At 43.2% G+C, this 16,409-nt stretch overlaps 1 protein-coding gene across 4 annotated transcripts; it reads left to right on the top strand.

Moving 5' to 3' along the window:
* The first annotated feature begins 44 nt into the window (after nt 1–44).
* Nucleotides 45–15,090, top strand: zbtb7a (zinc finger and BTB domain containing 7a). 4 transcript variants are annotated; one of them, XM_084417005.1, is made up of 5 exons: nt 2,043–2,239; nt 6,068–6,200; nt 8,751–9,287; nt 9,370–10,223; nt 12,343–15,090. In XM_084417005.1, exons 2-5 carry the CDS (start codon nt 6,168–6,170, stop codon nt 12,788–12,790), a joined length of 1,872 nt encoding a protein of 623 aa, XP_084273131.1. In that variant the 5' UTR covers nt 2,043–2,239; nt 6,068–6,167; the 3' UTR covers nt 12,791–15,090. The 4 variants fall into 4 exon arrangements, with proteins under 4 accessions (XP_084273132.1, XP_084273133.1, XP_084273134.1 ...); XM_084417006.1 differs by lacking the exons at nt 2,043–2,239; nt 6,068–6,200 and adding an exon at nt 45–306; XM_084417007.1 differs by lacking the exons at nt 2,043–2,239; nt 6,068–6,200 and adding an exon at nt 926–1,077.
* Nucleotides 15,091–16,409: the final 1,319 nt, after the last annotated feature.

The raw sequence follows: 16,409 nt of genomic DNA, 5'->3' as shown, positions 1-16,409 counted from the left end.
CCTATTACACTGCCCTCTATGGCTGGTGTGTGTTAGTTCATCATGCTCGTCTCCTACTTAATACTCCAGCATTTAAGCAACTCGGTGTCATACACAATTACACTCTTCTGCGTCCACTCCCTGTTTTACGGGAGAGTCCTCAATTGAACAGTCACTCTCAGAGAGGTCATATACTACTCCTCCTGTTTTTGAGTAACTCAGTCCAGCAGCAGGTAAACCAGCGAACGAGTCTCTTAAGTGGTGGAGGATAATCCATGTCTGTCCCGCTGGTCGACTGCACTTATCGCTTCTCTCAGCATGATTTTGGTAAGTATGGAATCGCAGTGCGCGTTTAGGTGTTTGATTACTTTTTTAAATTACTGTTCAAATTGAAAAGTTCGGTCGTTAAATATAATGGGAGAAGAGGTGTCAAAAAGGTGTAGCAGAGAAGTGTCACTTCTATCCGACGACCCCTTGAGAGTAGGTACACTGTGAGCTGTATTAGTTTGAAACAGTGGAGGGTGTGTGTATATGTGTTGCGGGGGGGAACTGCTGGCAGACCCTGAGTGTCCTGGAATGTGCCATGGCTTGTTCTGGGGTGGGACGCTATGACCTCAGGCAACGGGATGGGTGGGTGCGACTGCATTCACACACACAGGGGAGAAAAAAGGACGGTTAACTCTCATTATTTTGGCGCGCACACTCATCCAAAGTACATGTGCAACACCCCAGCAAACAACTTTGTGCAAATACAGGCCGGTTTTACCAGTGACATCCTTGTGAACTCTACTGGTGTGTTAATGTCATGAGTGATGGTGGCCACTATGGCATGATAACAGCCTTTTACTGTATTCCCCAGAGAGTAGCAGAGGAGAGCAGCATGGGGGAATGCTGTTTCTTTAAGAGAGAGGGAGAGCGAGAGAGAGAGAAAGGGAGGGACCTTTTTGCCCTCCAGAAACCAGGAAGGGAATTGAGTTGATCTGCTGGTGCTTGGTTAGCGCATACAGAGCTTTAAACGGCAGGGACAGCTAAGAGAGAGAGAGCTCCACAGAGGAGGGAAGAGCTAACCCATAACAAGCACCGCCACGGCCATCACAGGTGAGCTCGTTTCCCCCTGCTTGTCCCCCGTGTCGTCTGCCCAGGGCCTATCGACCGAAGGGAGCAAGGCTGAGGAGGAAGGAATGAGGGAGGGGGACCGAGAGGAGAGAGAGTATGTGTGTGGGGGGTAGGAGGGGGCTCCTGTGCCAGTGAGGAATTATTTATCCTTTTTCTTTGGTCTTCAAAATAACTGCTTTAGTACACCTTCAGTTCACTGGCGTTGCTTTAATAAACTTTTTTTCTATTCTCACAGTTGTTAACTTTTTTTGTTGTTGTTTGAGGCAGCACTTAAGGGGTGTGTTTGTCGGTGGTTAGACGAGCAGAGAAGGTTGTAGGAAGGAACCAAAAATAATTCCATAGGACAAGGTACGGTGTTACGCACTAGGGTCCAATTTTTTTATCCTCCTTGTCATTCATTCAGAAACAAAACTTGTGCATACACCTTTGGAATTGATCTTTCAGCCTTGAATTTGGTTTTCACTGGTTATAGCTGTGATAGAATATTTTAGGTTTAAAAAAGTCTCCACTGGGTTAAGAATGCAAAATATTTTGGATGGTGTAGTGTGACAATATCAGTTTATTGTGTTGAAGTTCCACTGAGTTGTGTCTGGATCCCTTTGTCTTTTTTCGTACGTACAGAGCTTGGCACTGCTTGTTGGCTGGTCTGTACTTTTAATACCTGGCATCCTGCTAGCAACACACGGTAGTGTATAATTCAGCTCTGAATGCTTACGTTGAAGCAAGCTCTGAGATGTGGGGGTGGCAAGAGCAGACTGTTTGGGACTTGTAGTTCGTAGCACTGGCCTAGAAGCAGGTGAAGTCATACTTAAGGACTGTGCTTCCCAGAATGCCTTGCCTTTGGCCATACAGGAAAGGGAACAGCCAGTAGCCTATCCTAGTGGGGAGGTGTGGTGATTGAGAAGCAGGCAAGCCAATCACAGAGGGGGAAGTGAAGCTAGAGCAGTGGGCTGAAAATAGAGTGGGGGAGTTAGTAGGTGTCTGACTGTGTGGGATCAGGCAAGGGCTTGCCTATGTAACTAGGGCCACTCGGAAGTTTCCTGTCTGCAGTTTCTCCAGAGCAGAGCCCTGCCCAGGCACAGAGGCAGGCAGGCAGGCAGAGGGAGACGGAGCTGACCCACAGGGAAACAATTCCTGCCGGCCGGTAAGAGCTCCAAATGCACTCTCACTCTCTCTGGTGTCTGAGATGGGAAAGGCAAGCTAGAAGAGAAATAATGGAATCTTAAAAGGGGAAAGAGAAGGGACTTGGCTTGATTAAGTTCAGAGCGCTTGACCCACTTGCAGATGGCATAGAGATGAAAAACGGAGGCCTTCTGTGTTAAGGTATGACTTGGTAAGCTTCTGTGCCGCGAGCTTCACTTTCCAAGTACTTTCTGACTGAACTGTATTTGTTTTGATTCTTATCTTTTTATCTGACGGTTACAAATTGTAATTTAATATAGAAGATATTTTCTGGCAGATGCAAATTGGTTTTATTTACGTTTTGGTCACCAATGGTTGATGACTGTGGGTTTGACAATGGCATCTCTGGTGGATTGTGAAACTATTTTAAATAAACTTAAATTCACATCAAAGACATCCTGCTCAATGAGATCTCTAAGAACCTTGGAAAGTTTTTCCTCTCCTCTTGGCAGATCCCTTGTAGGCTTCTCTGCTCCCTTATTCTTTTTATAACTGTGCCATAATGCACTTCAACATCTACTCCCTTGGTAAGGGTCTTTAGCAGGGTCTCATGACTTGTCCATTCAGTAGACTGCATGTTTATCCTGGACTCAAAGGCGTTGCAGGAAGCTGCAGTCTCTTTCGCTCTCTTTTTTTATTCAAAGATGTATGCAGATCATTTCCATCCCATACTTGCTCAACTTGTTTTCACTAGTGCGGGTACAGGGAGGACACAAGGGGTATTTTTATTCACAGATGACGCCCAGTGCCTGAATAATGCACAGACAAGGCTCCTTGTCTCACAGGGGTGAGGCCGTTCTTTATTGTCTTTTGCTTGTTTAAGAGGCAAAGAGATTCTAACCCACCATAATCCAGTTAGCACTGCATATAGTTAAATTACCTGACAGGGTCGTTTCAGGTCAGCATTTATGACAGGTAAGGCATGTGTGAACTTCATGCAACCCACATCAAGCAGTATTTTCTTTTTTGATTTAACCTAATGTGTTGCTGTGTTCATTTCAGTATGTCTTTTAATATATGTGGAAGTTCAGTTTTTTTTTTTAAATAACTGACTAAATATTAGTTTTGTTTTACTTTTGTGTGCATTTAAAGTTTCAATTGCTAGACTCTCATCAAATATTAAGATTTTATGCACTTGCTTGTATGAAACATTTGACTAGCTTTTGAATGCTTATGAAATGAAATAAATTATTTGCACAATCCTTAGTTTTATTTACACAATCCTCTAGAAAAGTTAAGTAAAATCGTGGTCTGTTGTGAGGACATAAAGCATCTGTTTCTGTGTCCTTGAGCAGTGCAGGACTGAGGGCTGAAAGGCGGTAGAAGTTACCAGCAACTACTGTTTGACCTAAAAGTATAGTTCATGCTGAAGTAATCCTTCAGCATTTTGAAGACACTTTGAATTGGCTTTCTGGATAAGGTTTAGTTTTATTACGTTTGGGGGACAGTGTACATTTGTAAAGCATTTTTGAAGTGATCGAATTAAAGACTGATGCTGGGAGATGGGCTGGTGCAAGCTAGCATTACTATCGGTAATCAGAGAGCTCATCTCATTATTCTCTCATTGCGCTCTTTAAAGGGCCTTCTTCCACTTGTCCTTATCTGCTGAGAGTCTGTCGACACAATGAGTGAGGCCTTCTTCTTGGTTTTCTTGACAGTAAAGTGGAATCCAATTGCTGTAAGTTTATGCTCTCGCCCCCATTCTCTATTGTGGAGCTCGACCTCCAGCAGATGGAGGAGTCCTTGACATACTTACCTTAGTGGTATTGTTCAGAGATATGCTGTGATGTAGAGCTGAAAAAGAAATCCTGGGTGGGTTGTCATTTCTTTTTGCCTTCTCAGCAGAGGCAGAAGAGGGAAGTGGAAGCTGTGGTAGACTGGTGGTGGAGAGTGCAGTGCAGTGTCTGGGAGAGCTGGTCATCTGATAACAGAGCGGGTTCTGTTACACCATCACCAGAGTCACGCAGGAAGTCTTCTTCCGCCCAACCGGCCAGGCTGCCGCAGCAGCAGAGAGCTTGAGACACGAGCTACGGCCTCAGCGCAAGGGCACTGGAAGGGCTGGAGTAGTGCTGCCGCCATTAGTCAATTTAGTTTCTGTTTCACGTGTTGGTTTGCATGCTCTTTCCTTGTTTCCTGGCTCGGCCACAGATTGTCCAAAAGACTCAGAAGTTGTGGGCAGCTCGGAGACAGATGCAGGGAGTTAGGCCTGGAAAAGTTTGGTCAAACTGAGGGGGCGTCGTGGCATTTTCACACATGGGCTTGATCTTCTAACAAAGCTGCTGCTGGTCTAGAAAGATCGTAGGCACGTTGTTGCATTCAAAATTGGGTCTCTTGCCATATCTGCTCTACCTTTTGCTGTGTGCTCTCATTCTATTTGATATACGTCTACAACTAAGACTTTTAATTTCACACTATAAAAAGAACATAGTTTGCCCGTACCAAAACTTTTATTGATCTCATGATTGGTTTTGAAAAGAGGGAGGTGATTTTTGTGTCTATAAAGGTTTCTAGCGACTAAAGCAAAGTAAAATCGAGAGTTGCGCTAGCTCAAAGGTTTGTGTGCACGTGCTCCAAGCAGTCTCACCCAGTACCTTTTGGGGGGGCATTGTGCATACAAGTCTGGATTTTTGGCAGCCTTCTGACATATCTCCAGTGAAACGACCCAGCACTACAGCACTAGTTTTATCAGTTGTTCGCCCACTTCCTCCTTGCTCTTTTTGCGACCAATCATGCTTCCCTAACCAACGCTGGCAGGAGTGACTCATTTGCAGGGCCTTGCTCAAAATCCTGTTCTTCTTGGAACAAGTCAGCCCCTTTCCATACTGTTTACGATTATCCGGTAATATCCTCTCTGCCTTGACCTTGAACCCTGTCAACCTAGTCTAGTGACTCCCCTTCCCTCCCTTAAGAGGCAGGAGGAGCTAATCTCACACACACACACACACACACACACACACACACACACACACACACACATTTGCTTCCACATACATACTGAGTATACATTCATGTTGCAGGGATGCCCTGTGTACATAACTCACATGTTTGTCATTAATCCTTTCAACTGATCCTTTCTAAGGATTCCCAAGCTCTCATGAAATACACATTTAAAGGTGTGAGACTATATTGACGAAGAGAGAAAATTAATAGAAAGAGATTGAAGTGTTTTGTGAAACCCTACTGCTTGTTTTGGTTCATGTCATAAGTCAATGTGTTTTCCTGGAATGCGTGGCATGTGCTTGCCTAAGATGTTTCATTCTGAGGTGTCAGTTTTCGGTTCATATAATGAGCAAGTAGATTTGCCGTTTGCTGTCCTTCGCTGGATTAGCTTTGTATTAGAGTTAGTTGAGGAGAGCAGCAGCTGCATTCTAAGAACTTAATCACCAAACAAATTAAATAACCATGACTCAATTTGATTGACGGTAGTTACCTGGTTCTTGTAAAAAGATTTTACTGTTAGTGGTGTTATTTCCAACTGGTTACATGATGCTGAACTATTTCTGCTCAACAGTTATATTGGAGTTTGATACAAAAAGTGCAACTATGATATACTTTTCATACCTATCTAAAGGTAACTATTTAGAATTTCTAGGTAGAATTTCTAATCTGGTTTTGTTTACACTTGCCCAGTATAAAAATGATGCAGATACTCGTTAAGACAGTTTGACAGTCTCTGAAATCTATTTTCAAAAGCAGCTCTTCACATTGGCTGGGAGGGGTTGTCAGGGGAGGGTGGGGGTTGAGGTGGGATGAGTATTCGCAGTAACTTGTGGTTTGACTTGCAAAGTAGCTGAGGCCTGTGCGTGCAGCCGGCAGAAGAGGTCTGGAAATGAGACGTTGGGGCCGTTGCATGGCCCCTGTCACCCATATCCATGAATAAGTGATGAAGAATGTTGGGAGCCCTGAGAAGGTGTCAGGATCAGGTTTGTTTGCACTGTTTCCTCTTTCTTTCAGCTTTGCCCTGGGTTTATTCAGGGACAGGGATGCTGCTCAACTAGTTTATTGTATCACCCACAAGCTGAAGTACAGAGAGATGACTTTTGAGTCTCCCTTCTAAGAACTGCCTTCAGCAGAACAGCTCTTGCCATATTTCTCTGAAATTCATGTTTTTTTCTGATTTGAAGGGTTTTTCCAGGTATGGCACAGGTTCCTTGTGAATTGAGTTAAATTAGTCTGATTTGGACATTTTTTATTTTAGTGTTTAAGGAGACCAGAATTGAAACATTCTATCATTTACTCACCTCAAAATGTTCTAAACCTGTAGGATTTTTTTCTGTGGGACACAATAACTTAAACACAGACTTTTTTTTTTTCTTGTCTTTACAATGACTGTCAATCAGATCCAAAACAACATCACACCCTATGAAATTCATGGTGTGGGCAAAAACAGTTGAAAAGTTAGTACGGAATGACATAAGGTGTGGGTAAATGATGATGAATTAACATTTTTGGCTGAACTATCCCTTTTAGATAAGCACTATTTTTAAATTGACAATTTACCTCGATTCATGTGGAACCTGTGCCATACTTGGAAAAACTTATTGTCAAACCCAACCTCCAGCCTGTCCTCTACCTTGACTTATTCAAATGATCTGCAATAAAACAATGAGATAGATTGCACCTGTTAGTCAAGTGGGTAGGAGTTGTATCAAACCTTCCCCTACAGATGCCCATCATTTTGCTAAAAAGTAAAGGGAGAGACAGTGAGAAAATTGCTTAAACCATTGGCTTATGGGCATTACCATCAAACTTTAACAAGTCAAGACATGGTCCAGTGGGGGACTATTATTGGAATGGCTTCACTGAAGTGTGCTATATAGAAATGTGTAGTGCATATGTGCCCTAGATTATGCCAATTTCATCATATTCTGACACTGAACTTCTTTACTGTTTGTGCTAGAGTCAGATGGCGTGTAAAAACAGTGCACATAAGGTGAGCCTGAATGTCACCCACATTAATAACGCAAGTAAGACAAGTAGTGGGGGTTGGATTTGCTGCTGAGTTTTACCTTCCCACTACCTCTAGTGCTACACCAATAGTGACCTGACTTAGTGCCAGATCTCTAGGTGTGGAGGAAGGCAGTTTTGTGTGTGAGAGAGAGAGAGCAAGCAGCCAGGTTGAGCAGGTCTTGCATACATACCAAGGGGCTTGATCTGAAGGAATGTCATTTGAATGCATTGCTCTTATTGGGTATAATCCTCAGTGGCCTCACCCCCTGCTGGGTCACTTTGGCAGATGGAGGGGCGGGGGGTAGTTAGGCTGTTTGGCTTTCACGTGTGCGCGTGTGTTTTCCAATGGACAAATCAAGGAAGGTTGCCTTTCATAGCCCCCCTCCCTCTACCCTCGCCTGTACTGCGGTCGATCATTTTAATCTCCCCCACACGTGATCAAGGGGACAGGCCTTTCCTGAAACTTGGCACACAGTGCAGGGTGGGGTAACCGGCTCAGACCGGATTGACAACCTCCCTATTTAATACTGTTCCCTTGCAGCCCTGCGTGTGTCCTCCTACTCTTCCTCCTCTAGTGGGTTTTTTTCCACTCAAGCCTTTAGCCGGCAAACCCCTGCCCCCACCCCCTTCCCCAGAAGCCAACTGACACGCAATTCAGTGCACATGGTGCCCAGGTCTATAGTATGTGCCATGCACTCCCCCAGCAAAGCGGCACGGTACAGATTCTCTTTTCCCACTGCCATTATGACAGCAGGCTTGCCACCCTCTAACATGCTGCTACATTTGAATTCAGTTAACACCCTGAACTGATTGCTGTAAACTAGAAGGCTATTTAGAATGCATTTCAAGACATGGTAAATTCTTAACTGCCACAAGTTGAAGTCAAACAGTAGCTTATTGACAACATATATATATATATATATATATATATATATATATATATATATATATACAACAATATACAACATGCATTTGCAAAACCGATACCTTCTCATTTAAAAAACTGCACCAATTCTCCATGGACTTTTAAAAGAAGTCTTTCAACCGGCACATTGTGTATTTAGAGTCATGGTTTGTTGACAGAATATCCTTTTATATCTTGAGGCTTCCATGTGTGGTTCGGATATTCTTGACCAGTGGTCTTTTGTATAGTAGCAACCATTTGGCCACTATCTATTAGCCTCTCTGCTTCATTTGCATACAAGCCTTGGAAATCCAACCCTGGATGGTAATAGAGCGCAGAGAGAAGGAACAGCATAAATATGGTCCAAACACAGTGTTAGTGTCTTAAGCTCCAGCATGAGTTGTTCAGCTTGAACTTCTAAAACTATTTTATTGTCAGTAATCTTTTCAGGTCATTGGTGAAAATGATTTGGAGTGTTTGAAAATACTTTTAAAATGTTTTCCCCACTCTGTTGTAGTTTTACGTAAAATACTTTGCCTTAATTTAATAATAATAACAATTGTTTTAATATCTGCCAGTCACTTTATGATTAACTGTTACTGTTCCTCAACATTCACAGACAGGCAGACGGACAGACGGCAGGACGGACGGACGGGTGGCGGCTGCGATTGGCGGCTCGGCGGCAGGCTGGTGGAAAATGTCGTCGGGAGCAGGTGGGCGGGGAAGACGTGAGGGGAGGGCCTGTGGGGGTGCAGGCGAGATAGAGGAAGGACCAGTGGGCATCCCCTTCCCTGAGCACAGTGCTGACCTGCTGGGCAATCTCAACCGGCAACGGCTAAGTGGGCTGCTGTGTGATGTACTGCTAGTTGCCCAAGAGAGAGAATTCCCTGCCCACCGCTCCGTGTTGGCCTCCTGCAGTACCTACTTCCATAAGCTTTTCACCTCTGGCCTGGCTGCTGACCGCCAGAAAGTCTATGCGCTGGACTTTGTGCGGCCTGAGGCGCTGGCCGCCCTCTTGGACTTTGCATACACAGCCACACTCACAGTCAGCCGCAACAGTGTGGTTGACATCCTAAGCGCTGCCCGTGTGCTGGAGATCTCACCCGTCCAAGATGTCTGCACACACCTGCTGGACACCAAAGTGCTCTCCCCGCCGGTGAGTGACCTGTGTTTTTTTTTACAACTCGACTGATTAATGTTTTGGAGCAGTATGATGATGTAGTTATTTCTTTTTGCAGGCGGGCAGTGAGCAAGATGAAGAAGAGGAAGAAGAGGAGCGAGGAAAGAATGGAAAAGAGCTGGGCATCCGGCTGCGTGCCCGTGAGTACTTGGAGTTCTTCCAGAGGGGGGCGCATTGGGGTAGCAGCTGCAGCACGCCAGAGCTCAGGGACCTTCCCGCACACCTGCACTTTAGCCAACGCAATGGCGCTGACAGCAATGGCACACCCATCGGCCTTGCTGACTACTACTCCCCGCTGGCCCAGGCCCTATCACAGCCGCCTCGTGACCCTGAAGATGATAACGTGGATGAGGAGTGCCAGGATGGAGCTTCAGCTCTGGCTCGAGGGAAAGGTGCAGAGGCCCTGATACCCTTTTATGCTCCCACTCAGAATGGACATTACTACCTCCGTCAGGCAGAGCTTAAATCAGAGAGGGAGGTGGAGGTGACAGGTGAGCGGGAGCACGAACAAGGCCCTGCTAGTGCTTTGCTACAACAGATGATGGACTCCTTGGAGCATAAAAGGGAACAGGCCACGACAGGTGGTGGGGGTGAGGAGGATGGGCCTGAGGGCGAAGAGCAAGATGTGGAATTTTACTTGAAGTACTTTAATAGTGCACCGCACGAGGAGGCCACCACTCCCTCCATGTCTCCAAGTCTGCTACCACTGTGGTCAGTGAGGGGCAACGGAGGTGGAAACCAAGCGACTGGAGGGGGTAACAGCGGTGAAAGGAAGATGCGCTCTAAAGCCTTCCAGAAGTGCCCCATCTGTTCCAAGGTCATCCAAGGTGCAGGCAAGCTTCCACGCCACATTCGTACACACACAGGAGAAAAGCCCTATGAATGCACCATCTGCAAAGTGCGATTTACCAGGTTTGACATTTTTGCTATTTTTGTCAGTTTGTTTTTTTATCTTATGGAAAATTGAGCTTGGTTTGTATTTTTTCATACACTTTAGCATATTGTGTGCTATCAAATTTAAATGGTAAGGTATTCAGTACACTATCACAGTCAGCCATAAAGTTGTGTTTTATGTTGACAGAAAGGTTGCATGACAAAGTCCTGGAATTTTAACAAGGGGGTCCAATAAAAGTGGGTTGTGGTAGCACAACCTGGTCTACTGTTATCAGGGATGAGGCCGTTATAAAACTCTCCATGCCGATATTGAAAGGGATTACAGCACGGTCTATCTACGCCAGTGAGTCAGTTGAACTTGTGACCCTGGGTGTTATGTTGATTATTGCCCCTGGCATATACAGCCCCTCTTTCAGACAAACGGCTGATGAAAAATATAGTGTGCTACAAGACTGAATCTCATTTAGAAAGCTGCTAGCATGGCTTACCCTGCACTTAAGGGCATCACCTCTTCCATGAAACCATCACCTTAATGAATTAATCAGAAGACACGCATTGGAAATAGACACTGCACCAAAAATAACCAGTACCTTATTTGCGTAGGGATGGATCTAAGTTTGCCACCTAAATACTCCACCTATTGGGAAGGGGTACTGTAATCTTAATCCCGTTTTATCAGGGTTAAGAGTGCACTTCACTCACACTGCAATAAATCAATCCTAACTTCTAAATAATTCATCTGTCTGTGCCCCACTCTGTTGCACTGTGCGTATGTGTGTGAACGTGTTTCCTCACAAGCATGTATGTATATATTACCCACATTATGGAGAATGTATGTGAAAAGTGAAGGAAAGGTGAGAAATTATGAGTGAGAGAATCTCCAGATGCATTAAAACGTCTAAATACACAAGCAGGCATCAGTGTGTGCACATGTCTGTGTTTACATACTCGGGTGTGTGTCTGTCCATGGAAGAGCGTGAGCGCGTTTGTGTGTTCGGTAAGCCTCCAATGTTCTGGACGGGTCAACTACCCTAGTTTGTTTAGCTGTACTCTGCCCTGGTCACAAGCTTAGGGGAAGGGACAGAGAGGGGTAAGCTGAGAGCAGAGTCTTACAACAGAAGGCTTTGTATTTGACACCACACTATAGCTTCCTTATTGGTGCAAAACAATATACTTTGACAGTATGTTGTCTATTGTTGAAAAGAACCTACTCTTTAGTCATTGGGACCAGTTTGCTTCGGGTGGGGTGTCAAGTCAGAAATGCTAAAAAGTTTTGCCTGGATTAATATTTTAAAAATATAAAACTTTCCAACAATAATATATTTTATATAGTTTTTATTGTGCTTTTACACTTGAGGAAAGACATTAAAGGTTAAACCACATTCTTCCAAACCTGTTTCTCAACCCAGCACACCTTTTCAGTCTAACATTGTTTTTTTCCCATAAACTAAAAGCGTTCCTCAGCTGAACTCAGCTGCCTTTGAAGATTTCAGATTCTGCTTGTAAAACAAGCAATTGTGCTCTTTAACACATTCACCATTTTGAAATGGCTCTTTTGGGAAACTCATGGCCCACTATGACTCTGATCTGAACATTGAGCCCTTCAGTGCCTCATTGGCCTAAAAAGAAATTATGGCGATAAAGCTATGAGCTTTATGGCTCTTTTCCTCATATGACCTTGGGTGCCTTCAGCACAAAAGAATGATAAATAAACTTGACTTTACTCTTGAGAGTGAAGATAAGGAGGTCAGACTCTTTTTGAGGATATATGTTGTCTCTGATGTTGCAAACAAACAGATTTATATATTTACCTCCTTAGATGTTTGCTTTTATGTAGTTTGTAATATATGTGTGCCTATTTGACTTTTCTAATGATCTATGTGGCTAACCTTACCGGTGTGTCTTGTCATCAAGTTGTAGTTAGTGACTCACCCCAATATCATCAATGGTTTTTCTGGGACATCAAGTCATGTGGGAGTGGGCATTTTAAGGACATTAAAGGCATTAAAGCGTATTGTATATCAATTGTTAATTTTCTAACCTTAAATTGCTGTTGAGTCTGTCATTGTTAATTTGCTTAATACACACAAACCCATGGGTAGTGGCTCATTTGAAGTTTTTGTATGGTCTTTTCCAGGCAGGACAAGCTAAAGGTTCACATGCGCAAGCATACAGGAGAGAAGCCTTACCTGTGTACTCAGTGTGGCGCTGCCTTTGCCCACAACTACGACCTGAAGAATCACATGCGTGTGCATACAGGCTTGCGCCCCTACCAGTGCTCCAGCTGTTTTAAAACCTTTGTGCGCTCAGACCACCTCCACCGTCACCTCAAGAAGGACGGCTGCAACGGCATCCCTTCCCGTCGAGGCCGCAAGCCACGCATAAGAGATTCTGAGCTCCTAGATGGTCCTTTGGAACTTCAAGGCCCAGACGCAGACATCGATAGAGGTCGACGGCATCCGGACAGGGGCACAGGAACATCAGTCATGGAGGAAAATCACGGTAGTCACACGCACAGCCCGGTTGCCGATGGGGAACGTAGTGAAGATTTGACCTCGGGACAAAGGGACTCTGCGACTACGTGAATCCGTCTTTGTCAGAGAGGGCTTTACTCAAAAATGAGAGGAAGAATGAAAAAAAAAAAAGAAACTTTAAACTACATGGTCCTCTAAAAAAAACAAAAAACAAATCAGGGTGTCACAAATCTAATCTTCTGGTTTCTTTTTCCTCCTTTTTTTTTTTTTTTAGCTTCTGCATTCCGCATAGAGACTTAACCACCAAGTTACTGGTCTATTGGAAGAGCGAAGAGCACTTCAAATCACTCACCCATGCTGTCACCATCTTTCTGGGTCTTTTTGTTGGTGTTTTTGTAACATAATGGCATAGCCATGTGAGTACGAGAAAAAGCTACTATGCAGTTTAAACAAGTTCCTCATCTCTGGGTTGCATCAACAGGGCCTTGTCTTAAAAAGTAAGGTGTCAAACACCGGGCTGACTGCTGCTTCAACAGGTTAGCTATGAATGGTCTAAGATGTGATCAAGGCAACCAATAGATCTCTTTTTCTAATGCAATGAGCAACATGTACATACACTATAAAAAAATTATATTGTCTCAGATTGCAATATATGCAATATTCTGATGCAGCACCTTTTTTCTAAATGTTCCAGAAAAAATCGGACAGGGGTTTGATTTAAAGTGTTACTTTCTCTATAAAAGATGTGTTTTTTTTTGTTTTTTTTTTAATAGGTTATCTTTTCATGGTTTAACAGGTTACCTTTTTGAGTTGAATACACATGGGGAGATCTCATTAATTTGTTTCTGGCAGGGAGAGGGTAAGACAAGGGATGAGGTCCTGTGTTTCTAAAGCACTACCTTCATCTGATCGCCACTGGGCACAATCATGTTAAATCTTACCTCTCACAGGCCTGCTTTTCCTTTTTGGCTGTCTTATTTGCATTATATTCTTTCTTATTTTTGGGATTGTCTTAATATTTTGTCATTTTGATTTCTTTTTGACCTTTTGAGTTGACTATTTTGGGTACTTGACACTTTACATTTGTATACGTGTGTGTATATATTAGGTTGTAATCTTATGAGACCCTTTACAAGAGGGATATTGCAGATAGATAGGGTTACATCTTTCTTAAGCTTCACTCCAGGTTTCTCACTGCGTTAAGTTTGCAGGGGGGAATATGCTGTTTGATGTTGTAGAGCATTATAATTGAGAAACCCATTTTTTTTCCTAAGCTGCACTTAATGGAACCCAGAAGTTTCTGCCCAAAGTATGAATTGTGATAAATGTGCTTCATTTTGAGTCTTTCTGCAGGAGAGTGAAACTGTACGCAAACGATTGAGTGAGGGCACCACTGTTATGCAAATGGCTAGTGGACAACTTAAGCAGGGAATCTTTTATTTGTTTGTTTGTTTCAGCGACAGAAGGAGAGATAAAGAGTCGAGCACCTTTTATATGCATTTGCACAGCTTTACTAAAGATATCCAACAGAGATAGAGAAATACCTATTTAAGGAGGCAGTTTGGGTTAGGGAGATACAAAGTGCTTATTCAATTTCTTTGCCCAAGGGACCACAGAAAAAAAAAGAAAACTGAAACAACCTGAGCGATAAGGTGAGCAATAAATTAATGTCCAAGTCCAAATAAGCACACGACTGTAGCCGAGTAAGAGGGAGGGTCCAGTTTTTATTATTTGAAACGTGAACATTATCAATTAATGCAATGTATATAGTTAAAAAATTAAGCAATTAAGACGTTTTCACAATGCAAGTGATTGGCCGAAGTTTTGAAAGAAAGTGTCCTAAAACAGACCTTTATTTTAAAGTAATATGTGCTTGCTTGCGTTGGTGAGAGCGGGTGCAGCACCGTCCTATGGCCACATCAGAGCAGGATGACTCATTGAGAGGGGCCTAGAGCGTCAGCAGGCACTTTGTGGGCACGTTGAGACGGGCTCCCCCCAAAATCCAGCAGAGTGGGTTATTTGGTTGAGTTAGGCCTCTCGTTTAAATAAGGCATGCACGAGGACAAGACTTGACTAAGGCGGAGCCTTTTATACATGATGAAGTGGCAGATTTGAAAGAAACTTTCCAGGAGCATGCATCCTAAAAGCAGTTTGTGATCCTTGCTATATCTTTCAAGTGGATCTCATTGTATACAATCCCTGTGGTTACAGCCATGGATGCACAGTTTTGTTCTGGTGTGAATTAGAGGATATAATTTTGTGGCATCATTCCTTCTGCAGTGCTGTACCATGTTTATCTGCCTTTTGCACCTTAATAAGAAAGAAGCAAGATTTGAATGCACTTTGTTACTGAGAAGGGCACTTTTTAGTCAAAAGAAACGGGTACTTTCAAACAAAAGAGCAAATGTGCTAAAAAAAAAAAAAAAAGGCCCATCCAAGTGGGGATACTTGGCTTTAAAAAAAAATTATAATAGTAATTATTATTATTTTGGCTTGTACGTATGTGTTGCTTATAAGTCTTGACACCAAGCTGCCAAAAAAGTGCACAGTCACTCAAGAGAAAGGACAGGGTGATTTCGTGTTGAAATTTTTGATTGATATGACGTTAACAGAAAAGAGTAACAGGATAATAAAGGATATATATATATATATCAAGGACATGAGTATATATGATGATTAATTGCACTTGAAGTTAATTAAAAAGTTCTCTATTTTGTCTTAATACAGAGGAGTGTAAAGATGTGGCAGCATCTGCAGGGATTTATGACGATGATCTATAACTACATACTCCATTTAAACCGTTTAGTTTCTGTCAATGCATTGCAATATGCTAAATTTCGCTGGTCAAGTGTCGAGTTCACTTTAAATTTGTTGTTGAAGGCCACACCCTAAGCATCACACTACTGTAAGTTACGAAGTACGTTTTTGTGTGACTGGCCGCCATGGCAGAATTAATCCTTCTGGAAATTCCAGTGTGTGAGCTTGTTTTCACACCCCAAAACACCCAGTTAATAATACATCACATGCCTGTAAGGGTTTGTGTGGTAACACATTGACCTAGACCATCTCTTATCAACGGTTTCACTCATTGCTTGTGATCCTCCAATATGAAGTTCACAGTAGCTTTTAGATTTGTTTTCGGGATTTTTTTTTGTACCTACGCCACCACCCAAATCTATCCTCCCTCGTTGCAGAAGTTGGAGTGGAATTGTTGTGGAAAAGGCCTACTTGAGTTCCCTTTCTGTCTTTTTTTTTCTGTGATTATTGAGTGTGAGAATTTAAAACTTGCTATGCTTCTTCTTTTTTTTATTGTAAAATGTGTTGCGGCTTGTTTGTATTTCTAGCGAAGATAATGTTAGTTGTGTTTGTGGGGTTTAGGGTTAAATGGATGGTTAGGTGGGTGGGAGGGGGAGGGGAAGGGGAAGGGAGGTACAAAGCCTGATAGCACTGGAAATGGTGCTTTAGCTGAGAAAGAGTTTTTGCACTAAAAGTCACTCATGTCCTTGTCCTTGGAGGAGGAGGACTGGGGAACCGGCAAAAGGCAAGGCCTTTGAGTTTCTGAGAATACAGAGTCTGTTTAATCTCCACTTCCCTATGCTTGCATCTGCAATTAACTCTTTGTAAACCAAAGTAGGGAAAGACTAGGATGACAATTCTTAAGACGATTCTTAGCCATTAAAAGAGGTGAATCTTACATAAACATGTGTAAACAAAACCATTTCCTAGATGA

Source organism: Rutilus rutilus, assembly GCF_951802725.1.
Source record: "Rutilus rutilus genome assembly, chromosome: 8".
Taxonomy (NCBI): Eukaryota; Metazoa; Chordata; class Actinopteri; order Cypriniformes; family Leuciscidae; genus Rutilus; species Rutilus rutilus.
Note: the sequence above shows the minus strand (reverse complement) of the source record. Positions and strands in the feature narration are given on the sequence as shown.

Coding starts and splice junctions, on each gene's coding strand:
- zbtb7a (XM_084417005.1), top strand. CDS start 6,168: ATGTTGGGAGCCCTGAGAAGGTGTCAGGATCAG. Junction 9,288..9,369: donor CCAAAGTGCTCTCCCCGCCG/GTGAGTGACCTG, acceptor TTCTTTTTGCAG/GCGGGCAGTGAGCAAGATGA. Junction 10,224..12,342: donor TGCAAAGTGCGATTTACCAG/GTTTGACATTTT, acceptor GGTCTTTTCCAG/GCAGGACAAGCTAAAGGTTC.